At 51.7% G+C, this 22708-nt stretch overlaps 1 protein-coding gene across 2 annotated transcripts in view; it reads right to left on the bottom strand.

Moving 5' to 3' along the window:
• Positions 1–22708, bottom strand: part of LOC142582879 (ubiquitin carboxyl-terminal hydrolase 2-like) — a 262205-nt gene that overhangs the window by 114602 nt on the left and 124895 nt on the right. For both annotated transcript variants that reach the window (XM_075692974.1, XM_075692973.1), the window contains exons 2-3: positions 13879–14192; positions 11583–12035 (exon numbers count right to left, since the gene is read on the bottom strand). In XM_075692974.1, the coding sequence (XP_075549089.1) occupies positions 11583–12035; positions 13879–14106 (681 nt within the window). In that variant the 5' untranslated portion in view covers positions 14107–14192. The remainder of the gene's footprint in view (positions 1–11582; positions 12036–13878; positions 14193–22708) is intronic.

Here is a 22708-nt window from a genome sequence, read left to right as displayed (position 1 = left end):
GGCACGCATGCCTACAAGTTCGTGCGAGCGCACCCGGCAGGCGCACCGCGTTGCGCAAACAAGAGGAGAGCGAGCACACCCCCTTCAAAGTGCGAGGGATTCCGGCGGCGGTATCATGTGCACGACAGGAAGAGGCAGGGTGGCGTGCATTATACAGGAAGACGGGTGAGAACAAGCGTGTCTTTTTATAGACGGTCGACGCGTGAGCGGAAGTACCGTTATACTCTGGAAGCGACGGCTAGACTACCTATACAGCCACCAATGAGGGGGCTCCGCACACAAAACGAGACCGAGACGGAGCCACGCTTTCGGTTTGGTGTACCGTATACGCCTGCCAACAAGTAACGGTGTACACGGCGAGGAACCGTCTTGTACTCCGATCGGCGGCGTCACTAGGCGTTGCGTATTATGAGACACCTGCCGTGTGTCACGAGGGACGCCGCGTCGGGGAGTTCCCGGTTTATTTCGGCGACTTGGGAGTCATTTTAACGTGCACCTAAATGTAAGCACAGACGCGTCCTCGTATTTTGCCCCTGCTCGGAATGCGGTTGCCGTGCCCGGAAATGGCTATACCGCGGCCTCGCGCTCAGAAAGCCATAGCCACTGAGAGCCAACGCGGAGAATATTTCGCGCTCCGAGAATAGATATATAAAGTTGCGTCGAGACAACGCCTGCAGAGGCATATATGGGCTACCTTTGCAGTTCTCTTTTAATGCGGATCCATTATATGTCCCATGAGGCAAAAAAATCCGGCGTTGTCCGTTGAGTGTGGCAACGAAAATCACCATCATCAGTGATGTCATCAGCGTCTTGTATGACGCCAGTAGTAATACAGAATTAAAGTTGGACCCAGTTAGAGTAAGGTGACTTAAGGTGGAGCAAGGTGAATTACGGGGAAATAAGGCGAATTATGGTGGATTCTTCAGCTTCGCGCCAAGCACAGCAACGCCCACCCGAGGTAATAAACGCGCCCGGCGCGCGTACGGTGCGGTCATTCTGTCGAGGGCTCTATGCACACGGCTGGCCGAGCAGCGCGGGCACTCGGCAGATGGGCGAGTGCGTGTGTATGCACGCAAGACGTTCCCTAAGGGGCGGCGTGACACGTATCAGGAAACGACGGCGCATTCGCCCCGCGGCTTTGGAACGGCATTTTTATATCGAGGAAATGGACGGCACCATGACGCAGCGGCGCCGTCTGCACACATACACCGTGAGTATAGAGTGCGTCGGCGTCTTGCGAAACGTTTCTCCATACATTTCCCCCCTCCCTATCGCTCAACCTTTCTTTTCCTGATTTTTTTTTTTTTCTTTTTCGCACGCACGAGGACAAAAGAGGGACGATGAGCTCCCCGGCGACCGCAGGTCGGAGCCCGAGCACGTGCTCTTGTCCTTTAAGAACACCAGCACCGGTAAGCCGGCCGCAAAAGTCTCCACACCCGTCACCGAATACGGTTGAGCTCACGGTTGCCGTTTCTATCTATAAACAACGCCAGCCCATCGCTTTCTTTCTCTTTACTTTTCTTTGCTCGGTTTTTGTTGCACTCTTCTCTCTATAGCCGTCGCTGTGTATGTGCCTGCAACAACTGCGTCTCTGCGGGTGCCCTTATTATTTATTCGTCATTGTAACCTGCGCAAGAGCATTAACAAGATTTGGAAGTTGACTAAGAAAATATACAGTAAATGTTTTTCTTTTTTTTATGCGCTGCATAGGTGTCTGACCGACAACGCGAAGCGAGTAATATCTCGGTGCAATAAAACAGAAACGGTGATAGGCTTACAATCTATATACGAAACGAACTGAACGGGGGCGAAACGTGGGGTCCCTACAGAAAAAGCGTCGTTAAAACATAGGGCTATGAGCATCTTTCGCTCTCACACGCTCCCATTATCGACGGAGTGACGCATTCGCCCGTAAACCAAAGAGCCAATGCCTCCCAGAGACCTCGCTCTGTACCATACGCTCTACCACACGTTCAAGGCGCCATTACAAGTACACACGCAGGCAACATACCACAATCTCTACTATGAGGCCGTATACACTGTCTTCGACTCCTTGCGCACTCGTTATCTCCGGCATCACTTTGCCAGGCGCGTGCTTTCTCTACACTCGTCCACGCGCGCGCGCAGAGTGCCCGTTCTCGCAACGCAGGCCCACGCGCGCGCGTGTGCTCGTAATACAGCCGCCGCTAAATATAGCCGTTCAGCTATAGAAGCGCAAGCGGGCCACGCGCTCTCTCGCCTGGTAATGCAAGCGCGTGGCCAGCCGCACGCCCTGCGTCTCCGCGGCAACGACGCTTAACGACCACTCACACAGAGGTTGTGGTTTCGGGGCGGTTCACCCCGCCGGCTGATAGAGATGCACTGTGACGCAGTCGAATATAGGATAAGCGATGCATATAGGGTGGCGTATAGCAAATCAATCACTCGCGATTTTGACCTTGCCTGCCCGAACTGCATAGTGTTCGAAAGCATAGGGGGCAAGAAGGGCGCGGTTTGGCCTTTAAATACAGACACGCATCCTCGGTCAGCTACGAAGCGTCCACTGTTATAAATGGAGTCCGTCAACCCGTGGCTCGCACCTCATCGGCCCTCTGCAGCTGCGGCTGCCGACCGAAGCAGTGCCGACGCATTGTGCGCGGGCGGACAGAGAGGGGAACACGGTGCCATTTGACGCCGCTGTGCAGCATGGTCGTTCCAGACTATATGTTATACACTGCAGCAGTGGGAAGCTCGCACGAGCTCCGCGCATGCGCGTGTCCGGCCAAACGGTGGGGGACCCGACTGTACACAGCGCGATCCACTTGCCATAATGTCACATTCGACGTCACCGTTCCTCGCGCGCCTTCGCGAATGAGAACCGAATTTACTGAGAGAGAGAGAGAGAGAGAGAGAGAGAGAGAGAGAGAGAGAGAGAGAGAGAGAGAGAGAGAGAGAGAGAGAGAGAGAGAGAGAGAGAGAGAGAGAGAGGGCAGTGTAATGCAGCGACAACGCCAGCCTTAGTTAATTAGCGAAATAAATTAAGTTTGTGCGTGCTACATACAGAGAGCGAGAGAAATGAAAATGCCGAGCGCGAATGGGAGCAAAGACCGATGACGATTAATGGCTTTATAAGGTCAGGCGAGCCAGGCAGTATTATATTCTGCAACATCTGCATTTGACGGACGGCAACGTTCGGGGCCGACACCGGTCTCGAAAACGCAGGCGCAGAAATAAGCAACGGCCGCTTGCGACTAACTTCCTCGCGGAACGAAGCACCGCAGAGACGGCGAAACAAGAGCAAAAATTTTCTTCGCCTCTTTCTCTTTGCACCGCGCGCTAGATCGAGGTCAGCGAAGGACACAACGGCCAGCGTTAACGGCGCTGGCAGCTAAGTCAAAGCATCACCGCGGCTCGTCGCGCGCTGAATCCAAGAAAAAGAAAAGTAAAAAAGAAAGAAGACGATAACACTTTGCCCGGCTAGCGACGGGACGATCAATCATCGAGACACAAAGCGGGCGGCACAGGACTTAAACCTCCATTTACCGACAGCGATGGGAGGACGGTCGATATCCACCACCTTTCGACATTGCGTCTGAGCCGCGCGTCAACAGAGAGTAGAAAAAGAGACACACAAACGCACACACACACAACAAAGGCGAACAGAGCGCGCGCAGTAAACGCTGCTAAGGCTTCTCGACGAATGCGTATATACGGATGGCACAAAGTGCGGCGCGCGTTATGCTACTCCATATACAAGCACGCGCATTATTCAATTCCTTTTTCAAGGTACCTCGTCACACCACCTCAACACGCGCACGAAAGGGGGGGGGGGGGGCAGACTGCATCAACGCGTGCGCGTATAGGAGAGTACGGGCGTGGTGTACACCATGTGTATACATACAGGGCGCGAACCGATTCGGCTTCATATATCAATCGCGGCTGAAAGTCGGCGCGACTGTGCCGCCGCGGGCCGAAGTCCTCGCCGCCGAAAGCGGTGCAAGAAGGTTAGCCGCACGAAAGCGCCACTAGCGACATTATTAACACACGCACGCGTAGCAATACCGCCACGTCTCGAAATGTGTCGACCCCCCTCTCCATCAAAGGTTAACGCACGCGGTGACGTCAGCAGAGGAAGAAAAAGAAGGAACTGTTGCGGCAACGCGGGGTACCTAACGAAAAAGTGCGAGATGGCGGCGGCGGCGCGTGGGGCAAGTATACAGTCTCGGAAAGAGAGGATAAGAACGCGAAGAGCGAGACAATACTCGCGAGGCGCGCGCCCCTTGCTTGCCACCGTTGCGAAGAAGCGGCGGCCGCGTCGGTGATCCATCGCGACGTGGGCACAGCGCGCCGGGTACAAAGGAAGAGGGAGAAAAATAAGGAGTGCGGTTTCATAACCGGCGCCACGCGGGCCGAGGCGCTATACACCAACGCTGTGTAGCCACATACGGCGGCAGCCTGTCTGTCTGGATGTATAGCACACGCGGAATGCGGAGGAGGGCGCAAACTTTCGCAACAATGGGGCGCGCTACTTACACGCATAGGCGCCAGCTCAATCGGCGCGCTTGTGCGTGTAGGTATTACACACACACGCGCCCGGTCGGCGCGCCCAAGCGCCGAGCAGGTGCGGGAGGGGGCATTCACCGACTCCTTGCCGCCGTTGGCGCAGGTTTGTTGCGGAGGTATATACTGAATACAAAGGCGTACGGCTCTTTCACGGCCGTGGCCTATACGCTATTCGCGCCACTTCTCGACCTCTAGCTACGAGCGCCCGACGAGGACCTCCAACACAAAGGCGCTCAATCATCATTCGCGGAGACAAACGCACACACATATACGAGCGGTAGTAATACGTGTCAAGAAGTCGCGGGTCTAAGGCCACCGTGATGATGAAGGAAGACACGGCGAAAGGGCGCGAAGTACACGCCGACTTTCAAGCAGCCTCACCGAGCCGGCAACGGGTGGTAAAGTTAGTTTAGGTTATAAGTTGCGTCACATCCAGTGGCAGTGCTCTTTTAAGAAGCGCCGACGCATTGTTCCAGAGGTGAAGGTGTTTCGGAGGGCGTGCCGCTGAGCCCTCAGCACATAGCACCCGGTGGCGTACATGTACTGTAAATATGAGTCGCTTGGTGCGATCGCATTTCCGGCTTCTGGCAAGAAATTCTACCTTATATAGAATTCCCATAAACGTATATCTTATACAGTATGACGTTTCAGAGAAGAGTCCACGACAGAAATTTTAACGGACTGCCCTCCTCCGAGCTATAATATCATCTTGCATTCACTGTCGTGCGGTATGGAAAAAAAATACATAAAAATAAAGCAGAGCATAATATAACCATTAGCAGACAAAATGCAGAGCGTAGGGGAGGTGTTGTCCACCTCAATATCACATTGCGTTTTCGTTTTTCGTTCCCGAGGCAGCGGCCACAGACTGAGCCAAAACTAAGGCTCCTTACAGGACAACGAAGCGAAGCTTCCGGACAGGTCGCAGACATGAGCAGCATCGCGACGAGCGACGATTCTTATGCAAATGAGTATACGCGCCAGCCAGCCCACGATAAAGCGCGCACTCTCCATTAAGTGACAAGGTACGACATCGTGATCCGAAGTACAGGGCGTTCAGTGAATTCGCTCAGAGAACTACAGGTGCACAGCTATACGCAGCGAAGCGATCCCCCATTACGGCGATTGAGCTCGGCCAACTCGAAACCCGCCGAGCCCCGGGGCAATGTCGGCGCGATCGGCGCTGCTGACGGACGCCACACAAGCGTGCGTCAACACGAGTTAGCACCGTCGGGTGCAGAGCTCCGCGTATATACAAAGGGCGAGGCGGCAAATTTATTCATAAATGCGGCTCCGCTGGTATATACGCTGACGACGCCGCAGCTGCCCGAGTGCACTGACTGTACACGGTGCAATTACTCCCGGCGCGACACTGATTAAGCCCTCGAATGCTGTTAATTTCGGACTCGTCCCGAGCAAGCCGAGCGGTTTCATTACGCGCGGGCTGCATAATTTGGCTACGCGCTCCAGCGGAAAACGTGTTACACACGCCGCGTGCCACGGAGAGACATGCGGACCAGGCTTTTGTGCCTTCGACTTCCCACTGTTCAGATTTCTTTTTTTGCGAATTCTCGCGCGCTCCCAGGTTCGATTACCAGGCCGAATGCACTTCAATGTTTCAATGGCGGCAGACAATCAACGGAATTGACCACTTTCACTTGCTGCGCAGCTTTGGCTGTGTGACTGCGCGCGGATTGCTGTAATCGCGACTCGCAACTCTGCGTGAGCCCCATTGTTATACGGAGATATCCTTTCACGGAGGCTATAGCTCCAAACTTAGCTTCGAGTCTCCACACGCGTCACGGTGTAACTACTGTAAATATGCGTGTTTTTTTTTTTAATCTCTCCTCAGCTATACCGCTCTGGCCCGGTCTCCTCATTCATATACGTGGAAGTTTGACCTTGACTACAACAGCATCTATATGCGAGCTGACTGGGGAGCGCAAAAACCAGACAAATACTGAGCATTCGAATACTACCCGTTGACAGTGACTTTACACAGTTCCCACGCTTCTTCCCTTTCGTTAGATGAACAGAATTCGTAAATTCGTATTTTCTGGACATTCATGTCCACATTGATTCGGCCTTACCAACTTTGCTGAGCAAGCTACAACTTCATGTTTTTCCCCCTTTTTTTAAGCCTTCCCTACTAACACGAAATTATTAGCAGCGTGTCGGCAATGGCTTTAACAGGTAATCAGGTGTTTGACGTATACAGTGACCCATTGAATGCTACTGAACATATCGATGCACAACCATTCAATACAGCTGCTAGCGTAACTGTTCTTCTTGTTACAGTCAAAGTGATGGCATTTTTACGTCGTTCTTAAGCACTGCTCTCGTGCGCGGCATTATGCATAGTGATTACACCGTTAATTCCCTCTCACAGCGCTTATGACCTTCGCGCCGGGTTTAAGTGACGAAAGTGCCGTCTCGTTGAATTAGGACACTTCGAGAAACGCCACTGCGAGCGCTATACTTGCGGGAGCAGACCTGCGTTTTAATCTGAGCCGAGTGCTCCGATACAATATTTTCAAACAATGCAACGAACGACCCGACAAGCCGAAAGCTCTCTACCCACAATATGCGCCGGAGATCGACCAGGAGCACGTCCGCATGCAGCAGCAAGCGAGGCCTGCACGAACTCATCCCTGAACCGTTATAGATATCTGCCAGACAACGCTCTGGAAGCGGCCAAACGGGGGCTGGAAATCTTGATTTAAGCGGCACAACATATTGTGTTTTTTTTTTATTTTCCTGTTCTTCTTTTACCGCCTTCTCGCTTATCTCATAAGCCACGAGTATGCATACTATTTCAAGGACCTCTTCGCTGTCGGAGGTAATGACGCGTTTACGGCAAAAAAGCACAAACTCAGAATCGGCGATGTGCCACTTCGACGCCTGGATCTACCCTGCTGGAGGCCTCCATATAACGGTTCAATGGCCTCGAAAAAAAAAAGAAAGCGGGAAAGGCACGCGCTGATGCATCGCTCCGCAGTCGCGTCGATGTTTTAGCGAGGCCTCCCGCTAGTGACGGCCTTGACCACAAACGCCCAACAAGGCGCGCGCGCGCGATGAGAAAGGTGCGTACGAGACCAGCCTCCTGTCTCTCTTTCATAAGGCATCGATTACGTCAGCCGACATAACCGCGTCGTCTTAAGCCGCCCTCTGCGGCGACTTATGACAGAAAGAACGCCACAACGGGAGTTCCTTGCGATTGCCAACAGTAATGTCGGTTCTCAAGGTTCTGAATTGAGGACTCTTGCCGTTAATGTTTACACCCTGCCATGCACGACCACGGCAACGACTAACAGATCCTTACAGCGGTGCAAGACTGGCGAGATTGAACATTGGCTCGCGATCCACTGAAGCCACCCTTCCGAGCAAGAGGAGACAGACAACGGCACAATGAACGGGGACGATGACGTCGACAGAACGGCGAGACACTTTTGCCAACCGAATCCCGGTCGAAGACAATGATCCTGTCGCCTAGTTGACGAGGAGTGTTCGTCAAAGGTATCGAAGCCGTTGCACGCGTGACCGGACATGTTTTCCGGTGTTAAGAAATTCCATCGATTCCATAGTATCGTATACACAGGCGCGCTGTCGCTCGCGCTTCTCAGCTTATGGGGCAGACGCGTGACGCGACAGGACACTGGCTTCGCAACTTTTGGCAAAGACTCCACGTCGTGCGGAACGGAGGCAATGGAAGCAGCCGCTAACCTGGCCACCTAGGGCGACAGACAGGCGTAGAAGAAGTGCACCTTTACGAAGCCTCTCATCAAAGCCGGACAGATCCGCTGCCGAATTTGCCAAAGTCGCGGGCAGTAAAGTCTTCACGTCGCCGCTATAACTCCCCCGAATAACTGAATGGAAGGCCCTCAAAACAGCGGTGACAAGAACATTACTCTGGTAGCGAAATCAGGAACGCGGACACAAGAAGACACAAATATACAAACAAGCTACGCTCTTGTTGTAGCTTGCGCTCCTAGAATACTCCTTAAGATGTCATATACCAAAAAGCCCACACTGCAACTCCCGCTGACAAAAAAGTCCCGTGTATTGGGGCACGTTAAAGATCCCCTGGTGGTCAAAATTAATCCGAAGTCCCCGCTACGACGTGCCTCATAATCAAATCCTGGTTTTGGCACGTAAAACCCCAGAATTCAATTAAATTCGCTGACGAAAGGCCGGCGAAGAGTTTTCGCGGGTGCGAAGAAGCCACGTGGGCGCATTCGTATACAGCGGACGTTCGCGGGCCAGGCGAGAGCAGCGGGAGCAACGGAGGCACCGCTGTGTAAGAGGGGGGTGGTGTCGGCATCCCCTTTTCGGGCCAGACGGCTCGAATGTCAGTTGCGCAGCCAGGGCCAGCTGAGAGAAGGAACGGCAAGAGGCAGAGGGAAAGGCCAGAGAGGCGGCGAGCCGCCAACCCCTTTGCCAGGAGGCGGCGGCGTTTCCAGGGCAGCGGCCTCCTGACGCGCTTCCAGAGGCGCCGCCGCGGCTTCTGAGCCGGGTGCCTTCTCTCCAGACACTCGCTCTTCTGTTTTTAACTCTCACCCTCGCTTTGTGCCCTTACTCTCTCGTGGCCTCTAAATATACTCGAGCGCACGCGTTTAGGCGACCGAGCTCCCACGCCAACGAGTATATACCACTGCTGTCGCAATCGGAGGAATACCGTCTGGATGAGCGGGATGAACCAGGCCTTGGGCCGTCTCGGAACGCAAGAGTTCTTCACGACGTCCGGCCGCGAGGTGTTAGTACACAGCGTTTGCAAGACCTGAACCGGCCAACTAGAAAAAGAGGCAGAGGAAGGCCGACTAACAATATACTTTAGCAAGCACGTTCGACTACGTCAGCCGGTCGAGTACGCCGGGCATTTAGATGTTTCAATGCGCACAGCTCAGAGCTGACGTCAATGACCGGGCTGGAACCGTTTCGAGCTTGTGTTGAAACAGGCAACTAGCACACACCCATGCCGCGCAACAAGCGCCTAGCGGAAATATGTTACGGGATTGGGCGAGCGCTGACGTCTTCTCACAAACAACGTTGCACCACCGCTGCAACCGCAGGCTCATTATAGCCTTCCAAACGGTTGTCGCATATCTTGTTGTGCAACTACGCCGATAACTGCCACGCAGAGGAAGAACGAATTACACAACGAGGGCACGTGGGCTGCAACGCGGAAGGCTGTGCATACAGTATCCCACTGAGCATCGCGCGATATGTGGATACCGGGCGGCGGGATATTGTAGCGCGACAAGCAGCAAGGAAATAACTAAAGCAACGAGTCGCCCACAATGGTGCCAACTAGAAACTACGAAGAAAAATTCATACAGAGGTGTTATCCACAAGCCAAGCCACAGTGCGTCATTAGAATTCGCAGACAACATAATTGTCGCACCGCTACCCAGGAATATGCACCCAAAACATAACATCAACAGGAGAGTTGCGCGAGCCAGGGCGTTAATCAAGAAAATGGATAAAGCGGGCAGAGGAGCCTGCTTTGTTGATTCGGCTGCTTACAACGATCGAACTAAGTTCGCGGCGGCAGTAGTGGATCATCAGGGCAATTGCACCAACTGCGCCACGGTCTACACTAGCAAACCTGAAGTCGCTGAAAGAGTTGCCATTGCATTGGCACTAACAGACGATAGATTTACAGAAATTTATAGCGACTCGAAAACAGCTATTAGAGCTTTCAGTAGGGGAAAAATTGCCGCACAGGCTGCGAAAATAATTAACAAAAGGCAAACAAATGTTACGCGTTTCATTTATTGGTTCCCGGCGCACCTTGGTTCACTTGATGGTATTCCTGTCAATCCAAATGAATCGGCCAACAGCGTCGCCCGCGACCTTACAGACCGGGCCGCTTCTACATATGGTTTTGATTCTGCTGGATTGGAGAACTTACAGAGGGATACCCTCATTACATACAATGAAATTACAAAACATTACTACATGGGAAGGAGGGAGTTTCCACCCCCTCACTATAGACTAAACAGAGCACAAGCAGTTACACTTAGGCAATTACAAACAGAGTCTTATAATTCACCTGCACAAATAAAGGAATGGTATGACATTGCAGACATGAATATTATATGCAAAGCATGCAAAAAGGAGATATGCACGCTTGAACATATGCTCTGGGAGTGTGGGTCGCTCGGCCCTGGCCTTTCCCGGAATCGGTTTTTAGGAATGATAAGATCTCCAGATCATATCCCTCAAGTCCTGGCTGTCCAGTACGCCCGTGATAGGGCTAGGAGGCTTGACCTCCCGGTCCCAACATGGGACTAGCCAGGCGGGTGGCAAACCTTGTACAGGACATGAATAAAGTTTTTTCCTCCTCCTCCTCCTCCTCCTCCTCCTCCGTCATTATGGCTGCGGCAGCGACACTGGCACTTCGTCACATACGCACTTGCGTTGTCTCCAGTTTCGTTTTAAATAGTCCCTCAAATGGCGGACGCACATCCCGAAGCACGTCACGTATAGTCAACCACGTTTCCCGAAAGGCGGCAAAGTAAGCAGGAGAGACGCGGTACGACGAAGCGTCCGACACGACGCCGGAACGATGGTTGCTCCGACTACTGAAAGCCGACAGATGCGGTTACTGCAGTTACTACTACCACTACAGTGCGTCGGATGTCACGCGGAGTCGCGCAGTGTGTCTCCTGCTTTAGCAGCGATCCAGCGAAGATCGATCACTCCAACTAATGCTACACTCGACTGGCTGCTTTCGAGCGTTCTGGAGCGCTCTCGCGGGGCGGTTCACATTCGCTTGGTTCATCCCGAGCGCCAAGCTCCAGCTCAGAGCACTCGCAGCCGGCGCTCAATTCTTCGAGCTGGGAGATGCGACCGAATTCTAATCACGCGGCTCCTCCGATAGCACGGGGAGCAAGCAGCTGAACGTTCGGCTCGGTCGCGTTTTCTCTATATATATATATCCAATGGCCGAGAGGCATCCGCATCGACCGTGTCGTAGCGCGGTACAGGAGCTCGGTCGAACGTGCCCTCCCATAGGATACTCGGGCGTGTGTACTCACCTCCGAGGTGAGCGACAGCCTGCGGGCGCGCCTCAGTCCCGGCGAGCAGTCGGACGACGAGGATCCACCGGAGTCCACCGAGCTGGTGGACGAGCCGAGGTTCCGCCAGTGGCGCGACGAGGCCGGCGAGATGGAGGCGCCCGAGTCCCTGCCCGGACTGTCGGGCGGCAGCGAGTGGCTTCCCCCGCCGCTGCCATTGTACACGTTGTGGTTCCAATCCAAGCGGCGCGTCGGGGTCGAGGCGCGGTTGCAGTTCTCGTCCAGCAGTCGCCGGGCCGGCGAGCTGGCGCGCGACGAGGGCGAGTCGGTGCCCAGGTCCCGGTAGCGGGTGAGCACGGGCGAGCCGGCGTCCGAGATGGCGTCCCCCGAGCGCTGACGCGTCAGGCTGCGACGGCTGCCCGAGGATACGTCGAGCACCACGCGCGACGACAGGCGCGGCAGGTCGGACACCACCTGCGGGGAGAGCACCACGCGTTGGCCGAGCGCATGCTGTAGAACTGTGCGCGCTACGGCGCCGTTCATTCCCCTCGCATTCTTAAGAGGAGAAATTCCTTTACTTCGGGTGCTCCAAGCTAAACACATGTAAAAGGGGAATTCGTTTTTCTCGGCAACCACTGCAGCAAGTTTGACGAGGTTTGTTGCATTTAGAAGAAAAACTCAAAATCTAGTGTGACGATTGCTTTTGAATTTTTTATTTAAGTAGTCACTTTTTTATTAAATGTTTTCCAAAAGTCGCAAACTTTCATAAAACGAAACAATCACGTTTACAACTCTGTGACTCAGCAATGAAATATAATATCGCGATTCTGTGAATCACATCTAATAGTACATCTAAAGCGGACGAAATTGATACGTTACGTATGAATCTAAAAAAAAATCAGTAATATGAAAATACATATTTTGCAGAACCCTTGTACACAACGTAATGGATTCACGTAAGATATGAATTTATATATCAAATTTGTCCGCTTTGAATGATCTAATGGATGCCGTTTACAGAACCAGGATATCTATTCTTGACGCAGAGCTTTGAAATTGTGAACTTCGTGTTTCTTCTTTTCTTTTTTTCAACTTTCGCATTTTTGAAAATTCTTTTAACCAAATTCATGCCCCAAATCGAATTTAATTCCGCTTCCATGAGTCACGCGAATTTAACTTTCTCTCTCAGACGTGGCAAATTTCATTAAAATCGGTCCAGAGGCTATCTCAGAAAAAAGTTTCTGCGTTTTACATTTATTTGAACAAGCCGCGTTGGAGTTGGGCCCGAGATAATTAATCTTCCTCTTAAGCGGTAAAAGCGTGTCTTTAGCAAATACAGACTAGACCAAGACATATGCATGAACCACAGTTCTACATGGGATCCCGGGCTCGAGGTAAGTAGTGCTTAAAATTAAGTAAGTGTGTCGCTCCCTACGCTCTTTCCACCTAAACGATCTTGAGGATGTCACAGGAGCTTTCATCATAACACACATATGGAGTAGCATGACATTACTGTTGCTATACGCTCAAATTTTATAAGGCGCTCCTCTCTCTCTCTCTCTCTCTCTCTCTCTCTCTCTCTCTCTCTCTCTCTCTCTCTTAAAAGGGTGTTCATATGCCAAGTGCGCCATCGTGGGTCGCCAGCATACTCTGCGAGTCATTATCAAGGCAGGCGCGGCGCAGATATTACGAAGGGTGCCCGCTTACTGCCGTGCCAGTTATCGTCTACAAGTTCGAAGAGTAGCTCAAAAGGAAGTCAATTACGGTTCAAATAGTGCACGACCTGTAAGAGCCCGCATTCCACGTTTACAGATTCACAATAAGAACAACATGCCCACGTACACCATAGAAAGTTCTACAAAAGTTACTAGAGGGAACTCTGGCGTTGCGATAGTTCAGCTACACCATGGGAATATCAGTAGACGGATTTGTCTTCGTGCTTATGGTTTCGGACGTTCTTGTGACGTTATTTACTACGCTTCATCTGTCCAAATGTCCAAGCACTCAGTCCTGTAAACACAACAACGCAATTAACTATCCGCGTACATGCGTAGTCATTGCGAATTGTTACATTTACAGCGCAACTGTGGGTCGAAAACGGCCGCTTTGCGAAGTCGCAAGTACGCTCAAAGCCAGAAGGACGAAGTTGAGGCAAATCCGTAAACTGCCGATCGCGGCACATGCCCGTTGGACTGCATGCCGTGCTTGTAGCGCCAGTCGACACTGTAGCACCAGAGTTCCCTCTAGTAATGTCCGTAGGAAACCGCACGAAGTGTACAGAGGAGAACGGGCTGCTGCCACTCGTGGGTATACAAACCTTGGATCGGTGCTCGAACGACGGCCTGGGCGGCAGGCGCGAAATGTAGCTGCTGCTCGAGGTGGAGGACGAGCTCGAGCTGTCGCGCAGGGTGGCCGACCGCCGGTCGAGGCTCGTCGATCGCAGCGACGACGTGGACGAGTAGAGGTGCGACGAGCGCGACGAGTACATAGACGACGGCACGGGCATCCTGGACACCACTTGCACGTCGGCCAGCTCGCGAGGCATGCCCCCACGGCCGGCGGTGGCACTGCTGCGGCCGCTACCAGCGGCGCTGATCACCCACGGGAGGCCGAGGGCGACGCTCCTCCCCTCTGCAAGAGCAGGGGCAGAGCCGCCGTCACTGCCAGGTCAATCACCGAAATTTTAATGACAACCATTATGGAAAGAGCCCCCCCCCCCCCTGCTGTTGAACAAACGCGGGTTAATCAGCAGGCCGAAAAGATACATACACGGAAGTAGTAATGACTGCATGGCTACGGCACCGTGTGGAACAGTTAACGCCGTTCGGAGAGGTTTAATTCTGTTACCTCGGTACATGCAAATGAAGCCGGCTCACATACTGAGATGCGTACTGACTGATCCGCTAAATTAACACACCGCAAGTGCCTCACTTGATGAGGCCGCCCCTGAGCTACTCGGCGGAAGAAGGCGAGCCACCATCCCTGTGTGCTCGCCGCTGATGTCGGCTCCAAGTGCAATGAACAAGCACAATGCCGCCCAGTTTCGGCTAATCAGACGAGAAGCGGCGCACATACAGTTTGGCATGAACAATGGCGAAGTGGAGGAACCACATGTTATACCAGTGCGCGCTTCCGTCTCTCTCCCTGCAACGCTTTCTTGGGATGTCGATGTTTAGGTAATCGTAAATCCCAACTTCAAATCCCAAGCACTATCCACCCGAAAGGTCATCCAAGTGTGCGAAAACGTTAGTACACCATCTTCCAGTTACCTGACCGGGGCTCCGTGTTTGATAAGATTATATATATGCAGCCAGGGATATACGGAGAAGGTATACGGTATACAGCCGCGTAACACAGCGGCCTCGGTGTAAGCGCGACAGAAACACCCGCAAGGGGCTTCCTTTCGCGTTATCTCTCGTGCACAGGAAGCCGTCTGTACAGTCCTCCGCGGCGCAGTGGAGACATTCCTTTCGCCACGTGATCCCAGCCACTTACGATGGCGGAAGCACATATGCAACCCTCCGCGAGGCACGCCGCAGCGTTGGCGTGAGTGTCGGCGTCTGCTCCAAAACCCGGAGATAAAAAAAGAAAAATTGGAGGACGCTTAAGCTTCGCCTTCAAGAGTGGAACGCGATAGCGTTCCCGTCCACCCGCCAAGGGGTGTAAGACAATGGGCTACGGCGCAGCGACTACGAGCCCCGCATCGGACGCGGTGAGCGTCGAGCAACGCAGCGTTCGGCGCGACAACGAAATGTGCGCCTGAGCAAGCAACGCACGCCTGAGCCTTAGAAACAGCGCGTTCACTAGAGGCGCTTTTGTACCGCTTTGAAGCATCGAACTCGTGGCTCAGTGGTAACGTCTCCGTCTCACACTCCGGAGACCCTGGTTCGATTCCCACCCAGCCCATCTTGGAAGTTGCTTTTTATTTATGAAGTGCCTGCCGTGATTTATCGCTCACGGCCAACGCCGCGGACGCCGACGCCGACACCGACACCGACGCCGACGACACCGGCTTTTCTGCGACACGAGCTCCTTAACGCTATCGCGTTAAAATAAACGCGAGGGACAAACGGCGGAAGGCGTATGTGGGCATCCGCAACGCTCATCTAAAACACGCCATCAAGGAGAGACAGCGGCTCTTATCTTATATAGTCGCATACCACACACGTCTGTCGACAACAGACACGCCGGGCTGCTGCGTTGTGTGCACTGTGCTTATCCATTCGCAACTACAAAAATGCGCACAGAGAGAAAGAGCAAGAATGAACAAAGACCAACAGGCCGCGTCGTGCCCGGCTGGCAGCAACAATAGCGTCTACGAGTGGGCATCGAAGACGCGTAGACGGTTTACCGTCTCCTCACTCGTCGTTCGTGCTCGCACTCGGACCGGCGTGGTGCGTAACGAAGTGGGTCATACCGGAGCCAGTCACAAGGGAGAAAGAGACAACCGGGAACGTCCCCTGTGGCACAGACACTACACGCCGAACTGAAGCTACGTTCAGATATTATAGCAATGTGACGCACGCGTCGCATTGATGCACTACAATGAGGACTAGCAAATCGGGCCCAACCCGGCAACGAGCGGACACGCACAGCATAGCTTGTAAACACGCCTACGTCTTACAACGAAGCTGTCTATGGCTTGGATCTGGAAAAAAAAAAAATGAAAAGACGAATCATCACGTGGGTCGATCCTGGTGACAGAGCAGAAAGGGTCCAAGCTCAATGGCACATACCCCTGTGAGCTCGATGCGTGTCGAAACGTCAGTGTATATGTATAAAGTAAAAATAGAGAGAGAGTAAAAAAAAAGAAGGAAAAGAAAAAGGTCACAAAAAAGAGAATAAAAATTACAAAATACTAAACAAGACGAAACAAACAACGAAGTTATGTATTTGTGTCTTTACTCAACCGACACAGCATACCATACAGAACTTAATATAGCTACTGAGCAATATATTGCTACGGAATTGTATTACCGATGACGAAGAGGCTAGCAGTAAGAAGACGACGACGACGATTGGAGGCTAGCGCGGGTTGTTGCCTCTTGGCCAAGCGCGGCGTATTACGTTGTAAATATACTTGTATATAGCTTTTCATCTGCGTCTTCTTACGTAACAATATATATATATATATATATATATATATATATATATATATATATATATATATATATATATATATATATATATATATATATATATGTACACCTTCGCTGGTCTTCTATCTTCCCATAGTCGAAGGGCTCTGAATGTTTTCTCTTCCTTCATTTTTTTCTTAATTTTCCCCAATCGGGCGCGTATGTGTAGTGGCATACAGTCCCTGGTATACATGTACTTAATTAGCAATTCTAATTATTTATTTATGCTTCATTTATATGGTTGCCACGACAACAGGACAAGCAAGAGATCACGGAGTTACCGGGGAAGTTCTGAAGGCAACGCGGCGAACACGGTTGGGAAAACGTCCACAATGTTTATCGCAGCAATTGGAATAAAAATATCGAAAAGCTCTTCGGAGGCGCGGCTGCGGCGTTTACGGGGAAAATTCAAATGTCGGCACATTGTCGGCGCACACCGCACGCGCCACACAACCGCAATAAGAGCGGCAATGGAGGGAAGGGAGGGGGGGGGGGGGGGAGGGCTAAACGGAAGCAGCAGCAGCAGCCTACGGGAAGAAATAAAACGCAGCCGGGTGCAGAGAGGACGCGTTAGCGCGGCTTATTTGCAGAAACCTGGGTCTGCAGACTATATGGTGACAGGGCGCTCGCTCGCGCAAACTCACGTAGAAAAAGAAAGAAACGAAAGCCCGCGGAAAAAAGTGACAGGGAACGGGGCATGCCTCTGGGGAGCCACGAACATAACACGTGTACACGGCGAGGCGACGTGCCGCGGAACGAGCAAACACGCACTGCGCCGCAAACGCGCGAATCGACGCGGGAGCGGCCGTTTCCGCTTCTTACGTGGCAGATAGCCGAGCAAGCGACCCAAAACGGGAAGCGTGAGCCGGGATCCGAATAGCAGTGACGCAACGCGAGGGTGCCCGCGACGGGCAGGAGGAAGGCCGGCAGCCCGTTCGCAGAAACCGCCTGGGGTGGCCTCTTTCAACGCGCCTCTTTCGTTTCTTCCAGCAGCAGGTAGGAAGCTCGCATCTTTCGACGGCGTGTATACACAGCTATGCGCGCGAAATGTCTCTCCCTTTTCCTCAAATACACATATCCTCGCATCGTCGAACCTATAGCGCGACATTGCCAAAACTAAAGTTTGGTTCTGGTATAATGTTGATCTATGCACTAGACCACCGTTACTATGTGGAGCGAAACGTTTAGTTTTCCTGGAGAGCCACCACTGTTTGTCAGCTGCACACGTTTACGTTCACGCCACGCACATCGAAATCAATTAGAAGCCGCACCGCGTAACTGAAACGTGTGCTGCATGACTACAGTGCACGCGCTATAACAGCGTGGGCTGTGCGCTACATGTCTGTGTTAAACAAAGCCATTGACTTACGATGCGTACGAAGTGTATAACAGCTTGTCGTCGACAAAGGCAGGAGGCCCGCACGCGTGAACTATCAGCACGCGTCGCGTAACCTCGTTAAGTCATTACATTCGGTATAGGTGAGGTAGTTATATATACGGCTGAGATGGATAGCATACTCTGCAGTAGGCTCGCAAAGACTGTACTGCGTAGCTCACTGCACAGTATGCTATCTAAAGACAAAAGACAAAATTTGCCAGCTAAAGACAAAATTAAAAACCGATGAGGAAGACGGGCAGTCGGCGCTGGTCTCGTAACAAATCTCGTCTGTATGTGCCCGCCGTCCAACGGGCGGCAGCACAATTTAGTTTTTCCTCCATTGCATGAGTGATCACAAGAGAAAGAAGATCGAAGAGCGAAACTGGCAATAAAACGCCTCGAAGCGACGATGGCTGAGCCGATCACTAATTGCGGGCCATTTTCTCCTCGTACCAACGGGGGAAAAAAAAAAAGGAAAAAACGAACCAAGTGAAAGGAAGAACGATGTGCTTGCTGATTACGGCGAACCGGCACGTGTAACCGACGCAAGTGGCCCTGCTATTTTTGGAAACATTGTCGCACGCAAAGACTGGGTGTGTCTCAATGTGTATGTGCCAACGAAAGGCGTACCAATGCAGTTGCATTCCGCATGATCCCAGAACTTCGGCACTCATGTTGTGCACTACTCACGCTCGCAGCACTACTGTATCGTTTCGTATTACCATTTGTTTTAACGAATACTTCAAGTCATTTTAACTAGAGATAAGAGGTCGTCTTTGTGCAGGCACGCTATTCATGCCGTGTTAATTAGGACAGTTATTTTTTTTAATTGCGAACTGCTTGCAATCTTGAGTAAGCCGTTGTCACGCTCCTTGGCCTTTCGCTCTATCTCGCTTTTCTGTACGCCATCGAAATAAAGGTAGTTATTCTAAGGGTTATAATGTGATGCCTTATCTGTGAGCTATGTTGCTACGCTATGTCGCACTGTCATTAGTAACACTTAACCAAATTTCGCAAGCTTTCTGCATGGGACTACAAGGATATTTTTCCCCACAAATGAGAATCGCACTTAATTTCGTGCGACAGTACACTACCTACAGGGAAGCAGCGCCGTGAACAGAGTCAACTTTTTTTCTTCGCTCAAGATTCCCAGTGCGGGCAGAGACATCTGCAGAAAAGAGTGATCCTAACGAGAGTACGAGAATATACAAACGTCGCGGTCCGTGAGCGTGTTTAGTAAATGGTGCAAGTTGTCGTTCAAAATTTACAGTTTGGTTCCGGCCTTCCGGGGGACGTAGCATCGTATACCTATATACGGATTAATGTTAACAATCTAGCGTTAATCACAGTGCACTAACGGTGCACGAGAGTTTATGTGCCGCCCACCGCTAAACGCAGGTCGCAGTGGCTGGGATTTGAATCCGCTACCTTGCGCTCGGCAGCAGAGCCACCCCGGAGTTTCTGTACATACCAGGTGTTTCAGCAAACGCTCAAAAAAAAAAAAAAAATCATTTGCCTGTGGCAGTAGAATAGCTCTAGTGCATGAGCTGGTCTACTAGAAGAGGCGGACATTACTTTCGCAAGAAACTGAAATGCATAATTCGCTAATTAACAAATAATAACTAATGTGTAACTAATTACCTTATGGCACATATTGCAATTTACAAAACCTAGCCGGGGAGTTCGCAAGGCGGATCCATTCACAGGATGACACCAGTTTCGAGATGGTAATTCCCGCACTTTGCGAAGAAATGCATTGGCGTTCCAATTACTTTTGCGTTCCAATGCACAAAACGACGTTTTGTTAAGAAAGTAAGTGGAACGACAGCGCATTTTTGCCACAAATTTGACGGCGCATATCTCGTAAGTAGCGTCATAGACACAAGTCTTTCCAAGTGGATATGCCTTGCAGTCGCACCCGCTACAATTTGTAAATTGTAATATGTACCACAAGGCCACTAGTTAAAGAGCTTAATTAGTACATTTTTGTTAATTAGTCGATTATGCATTCAAATTTTTTTACAAGTAATGTCCGCCTCTTCGAGTAGACCAGCTCGTGGACTAGAATTGCGCTGATTCTTTGCAAAGGTGAGCGCAAAAAAAGCCTTGCGGAAAAGAGACCTGGACAGGAAAGACGCACACGCAAGTGAACGTCTTTCCTCTCCAGGTCTTCTTTTTTCCGCAACGCTTCTGCGCTCCCCTTTGCAAAAATCATGTCAAACCAACTATTCAAACAGCTTACTATTCTATAGAATTCTGTTACCTGCTAAAGACAATTAAAAAAAATTTTTTTGGAAGGGTTCGCTCAAACAACCTGCATATTTGACAGCGAAACAAACCGCGACTACGATGTTAGGCAGATTTTCCTCGCCTTGTGCTTAATCCCAGGAACTGACCTCACGAAGACCCCGCACAACGAACCTTTTGTTCAGGCACAATGCGCGAACGGACGACGATACAGGAACAGTAATGACAGGAAATAAAAAAAGCGTTTTTGTGTGTGCGCGTCACATTGTCGCCGTGTCGTTCTCCGTTCGCGCACCATGCCTGAAGAAGCAAAACCAACTTGAACAAGCTTCCACTTTAGCAACTACAAACGAAAACGAGGACCGGACGCAGCAGCCCAATTTCGATGTTTTCCAGCTGCTGTCGCAGATGAACCAAAAGGCTTAATTCACGTAGGATTTTGGAAAACGGCGTGGGCAAACGAGCGCGTATACAACGGTGGCCAGAAAGCTAGGAGGGTGCGGAGGAAGCGTTGAATGCGGGTGTACTGCGCTGCGTTCCGCGGCAAAGAGGAGTGGGGGGGGGGGGGGGGGGATTGTCACCGAAAGTGGGCCAAATCGGCGGCGGCTGGCATGCTGCACGCTTTTCTGTCCAACACTGCCCCCGCCGGTGGGGGGCTTCCGGTTCCTTCCGCGCAGCACACACACCGCCGCTCTCCCGCACTCTTTTTTTTTTCTTCTTATTTCCTTTTTTCACGAGCGGGTGACAAAAGGAAGCATCCCGCTCGGCCGTTAAAACAAAAGGAACACGGCGAGCCGCCGGCATGGAAAGAGTTGCGCTGGCTTTTTCTTCTTTTCGCGTTCGAGCGTCGACGTTCCGCAAAAAACGAATAAATAAATAAAAATATTCTCGAGCGAGCACTTCTGTGAGGCGTGTACGTGCCGCCTCTGTCACCAAAATACGCACCGACGAATGCTGAAACAAACAAAAAGAATGTGTGTGGGGGGAGGGGGGGGGGAAGAGAAAAGAAGGAATAAGCACAGACAGAAATGCCGTGAAACAGAAAGGAAGGAAGGAACGCAAAGCTCGAGCGGAAGGAGGTGTGCGCGCTCCGCGTGTGACCGGGCGCCCCGGCGGACTACGGAAAAAACGCCACTTTACAATTGTGCGACGGAACTGCGCGCCCATACTATGTATGCGCACGCGCTCACAGTGGCGCGTAGTGTTGTTTGCGACAGCTATAACGGTCTTATGGGCGCTTTTAATTCGCTTCCTTCCCGCGTGTGCCACCGACCGACAGGCAGACAAGAGAGCTGCAGGAGGGACCCGGTGATATTTTTGTAGCCGCGCCAAGTGTGTGTGTGTGTGTGTGTGTGTGTGTGTGTGTGTGTGTGTGAGAGAGAGAGAGAGAGAGAGAGAGAGAGAGAGAGAGAGAGGGGGGGTGGAGATATTGCCACAAAAACTAGTGTTGCCGAAGCTGCGATGACTCATGTGACCATCGTGACGACTGCACTCCCGATTTACGTCACAGGAAGAAGGGCTCTTGCTGGCGCAACTGGCAAGAACCCTTCTGGAAAAGGAAGTCTTTCTTGAAAACGCAAAGGTTCGTCTATGTAGCGTCCGACGTGTTCCACGTGCCAGCCGAATTCGACCCTGGCGCACAGTAACAGCAGCTCAGCGACAGTGTTGTTCAATGTTCGTTATAGGCTTTTAGAGGAGCAAGAGAACTAGCTCTGCCGGGATTGCGAGTAATATGGGAAATACACGATGAGGTTGTATACGTGCTACCTCGTCCAGCGCAGATTATCTGCAAACGAAGTGTGAATACAAAGAGCCGCCTTTGCGGGTTCGCAACTCGGAGCGACCAATCGCGCCAACAGCGCAAAGGAAGCGCGGGCCAGCTGTCTCACGAGGGCGAAAGACAAAAGGAAGACACATCCGGAGACGACCATATCCGCCGATCGTTCAAAGCAGCGACATGTGGTCGAAAAAAACATTGTGAAAGAGTAAAAAACGTCGGCTGCACGCGTCCTGTCTTCCTTCGTTTTGCGAATAACGTATGCGTGGCTCTAAATTATCTATGACAGGAAGAAGTGAAACAGCAGTGACTCGAACAGAGGCATCGAAGATAAAAGGAACGTGTCACCTAACGGTTGAAAGAGAGCACAGCACAGCATTTCTAAGGGTCCCTGGCTATACTGTGGCATTGCCGACACTGCTGACGCAGCTGCCCGCATAGCAGGGTGAGAAAGCCGCACGCTTTTTCGTCCCATTGTCGAAAGCGACAGAGTTTCCTACAACAATCACTAGAGGGAACTCTGGCGCTGCGATCGAGAGTAAAATTTATTTTGAAGAACGATTGAGGAATATGAAAGAAAGTAAATGGATTGCGAGAGTGTTCACGT

This window comes from Dermacentor variabilis, chromosome 5 (genome assembly GCF_050947875.1).
Source record: "Dermacentor variabilis isolate Ectoservices chromosome 5, ASM5094787v1, whole genome shotgun sequence".
Classification (NCBI taxonomy): domain Eukaryota; kingdom Metazoa; phylum Arthropoda; class Arachnida; order Ixodida; family Ixodidae; genus Dermacentor; species Dermacentor variabilis.
This window is presented reverse-complemented; position numbering and strand designations above follow the sequence as displayed.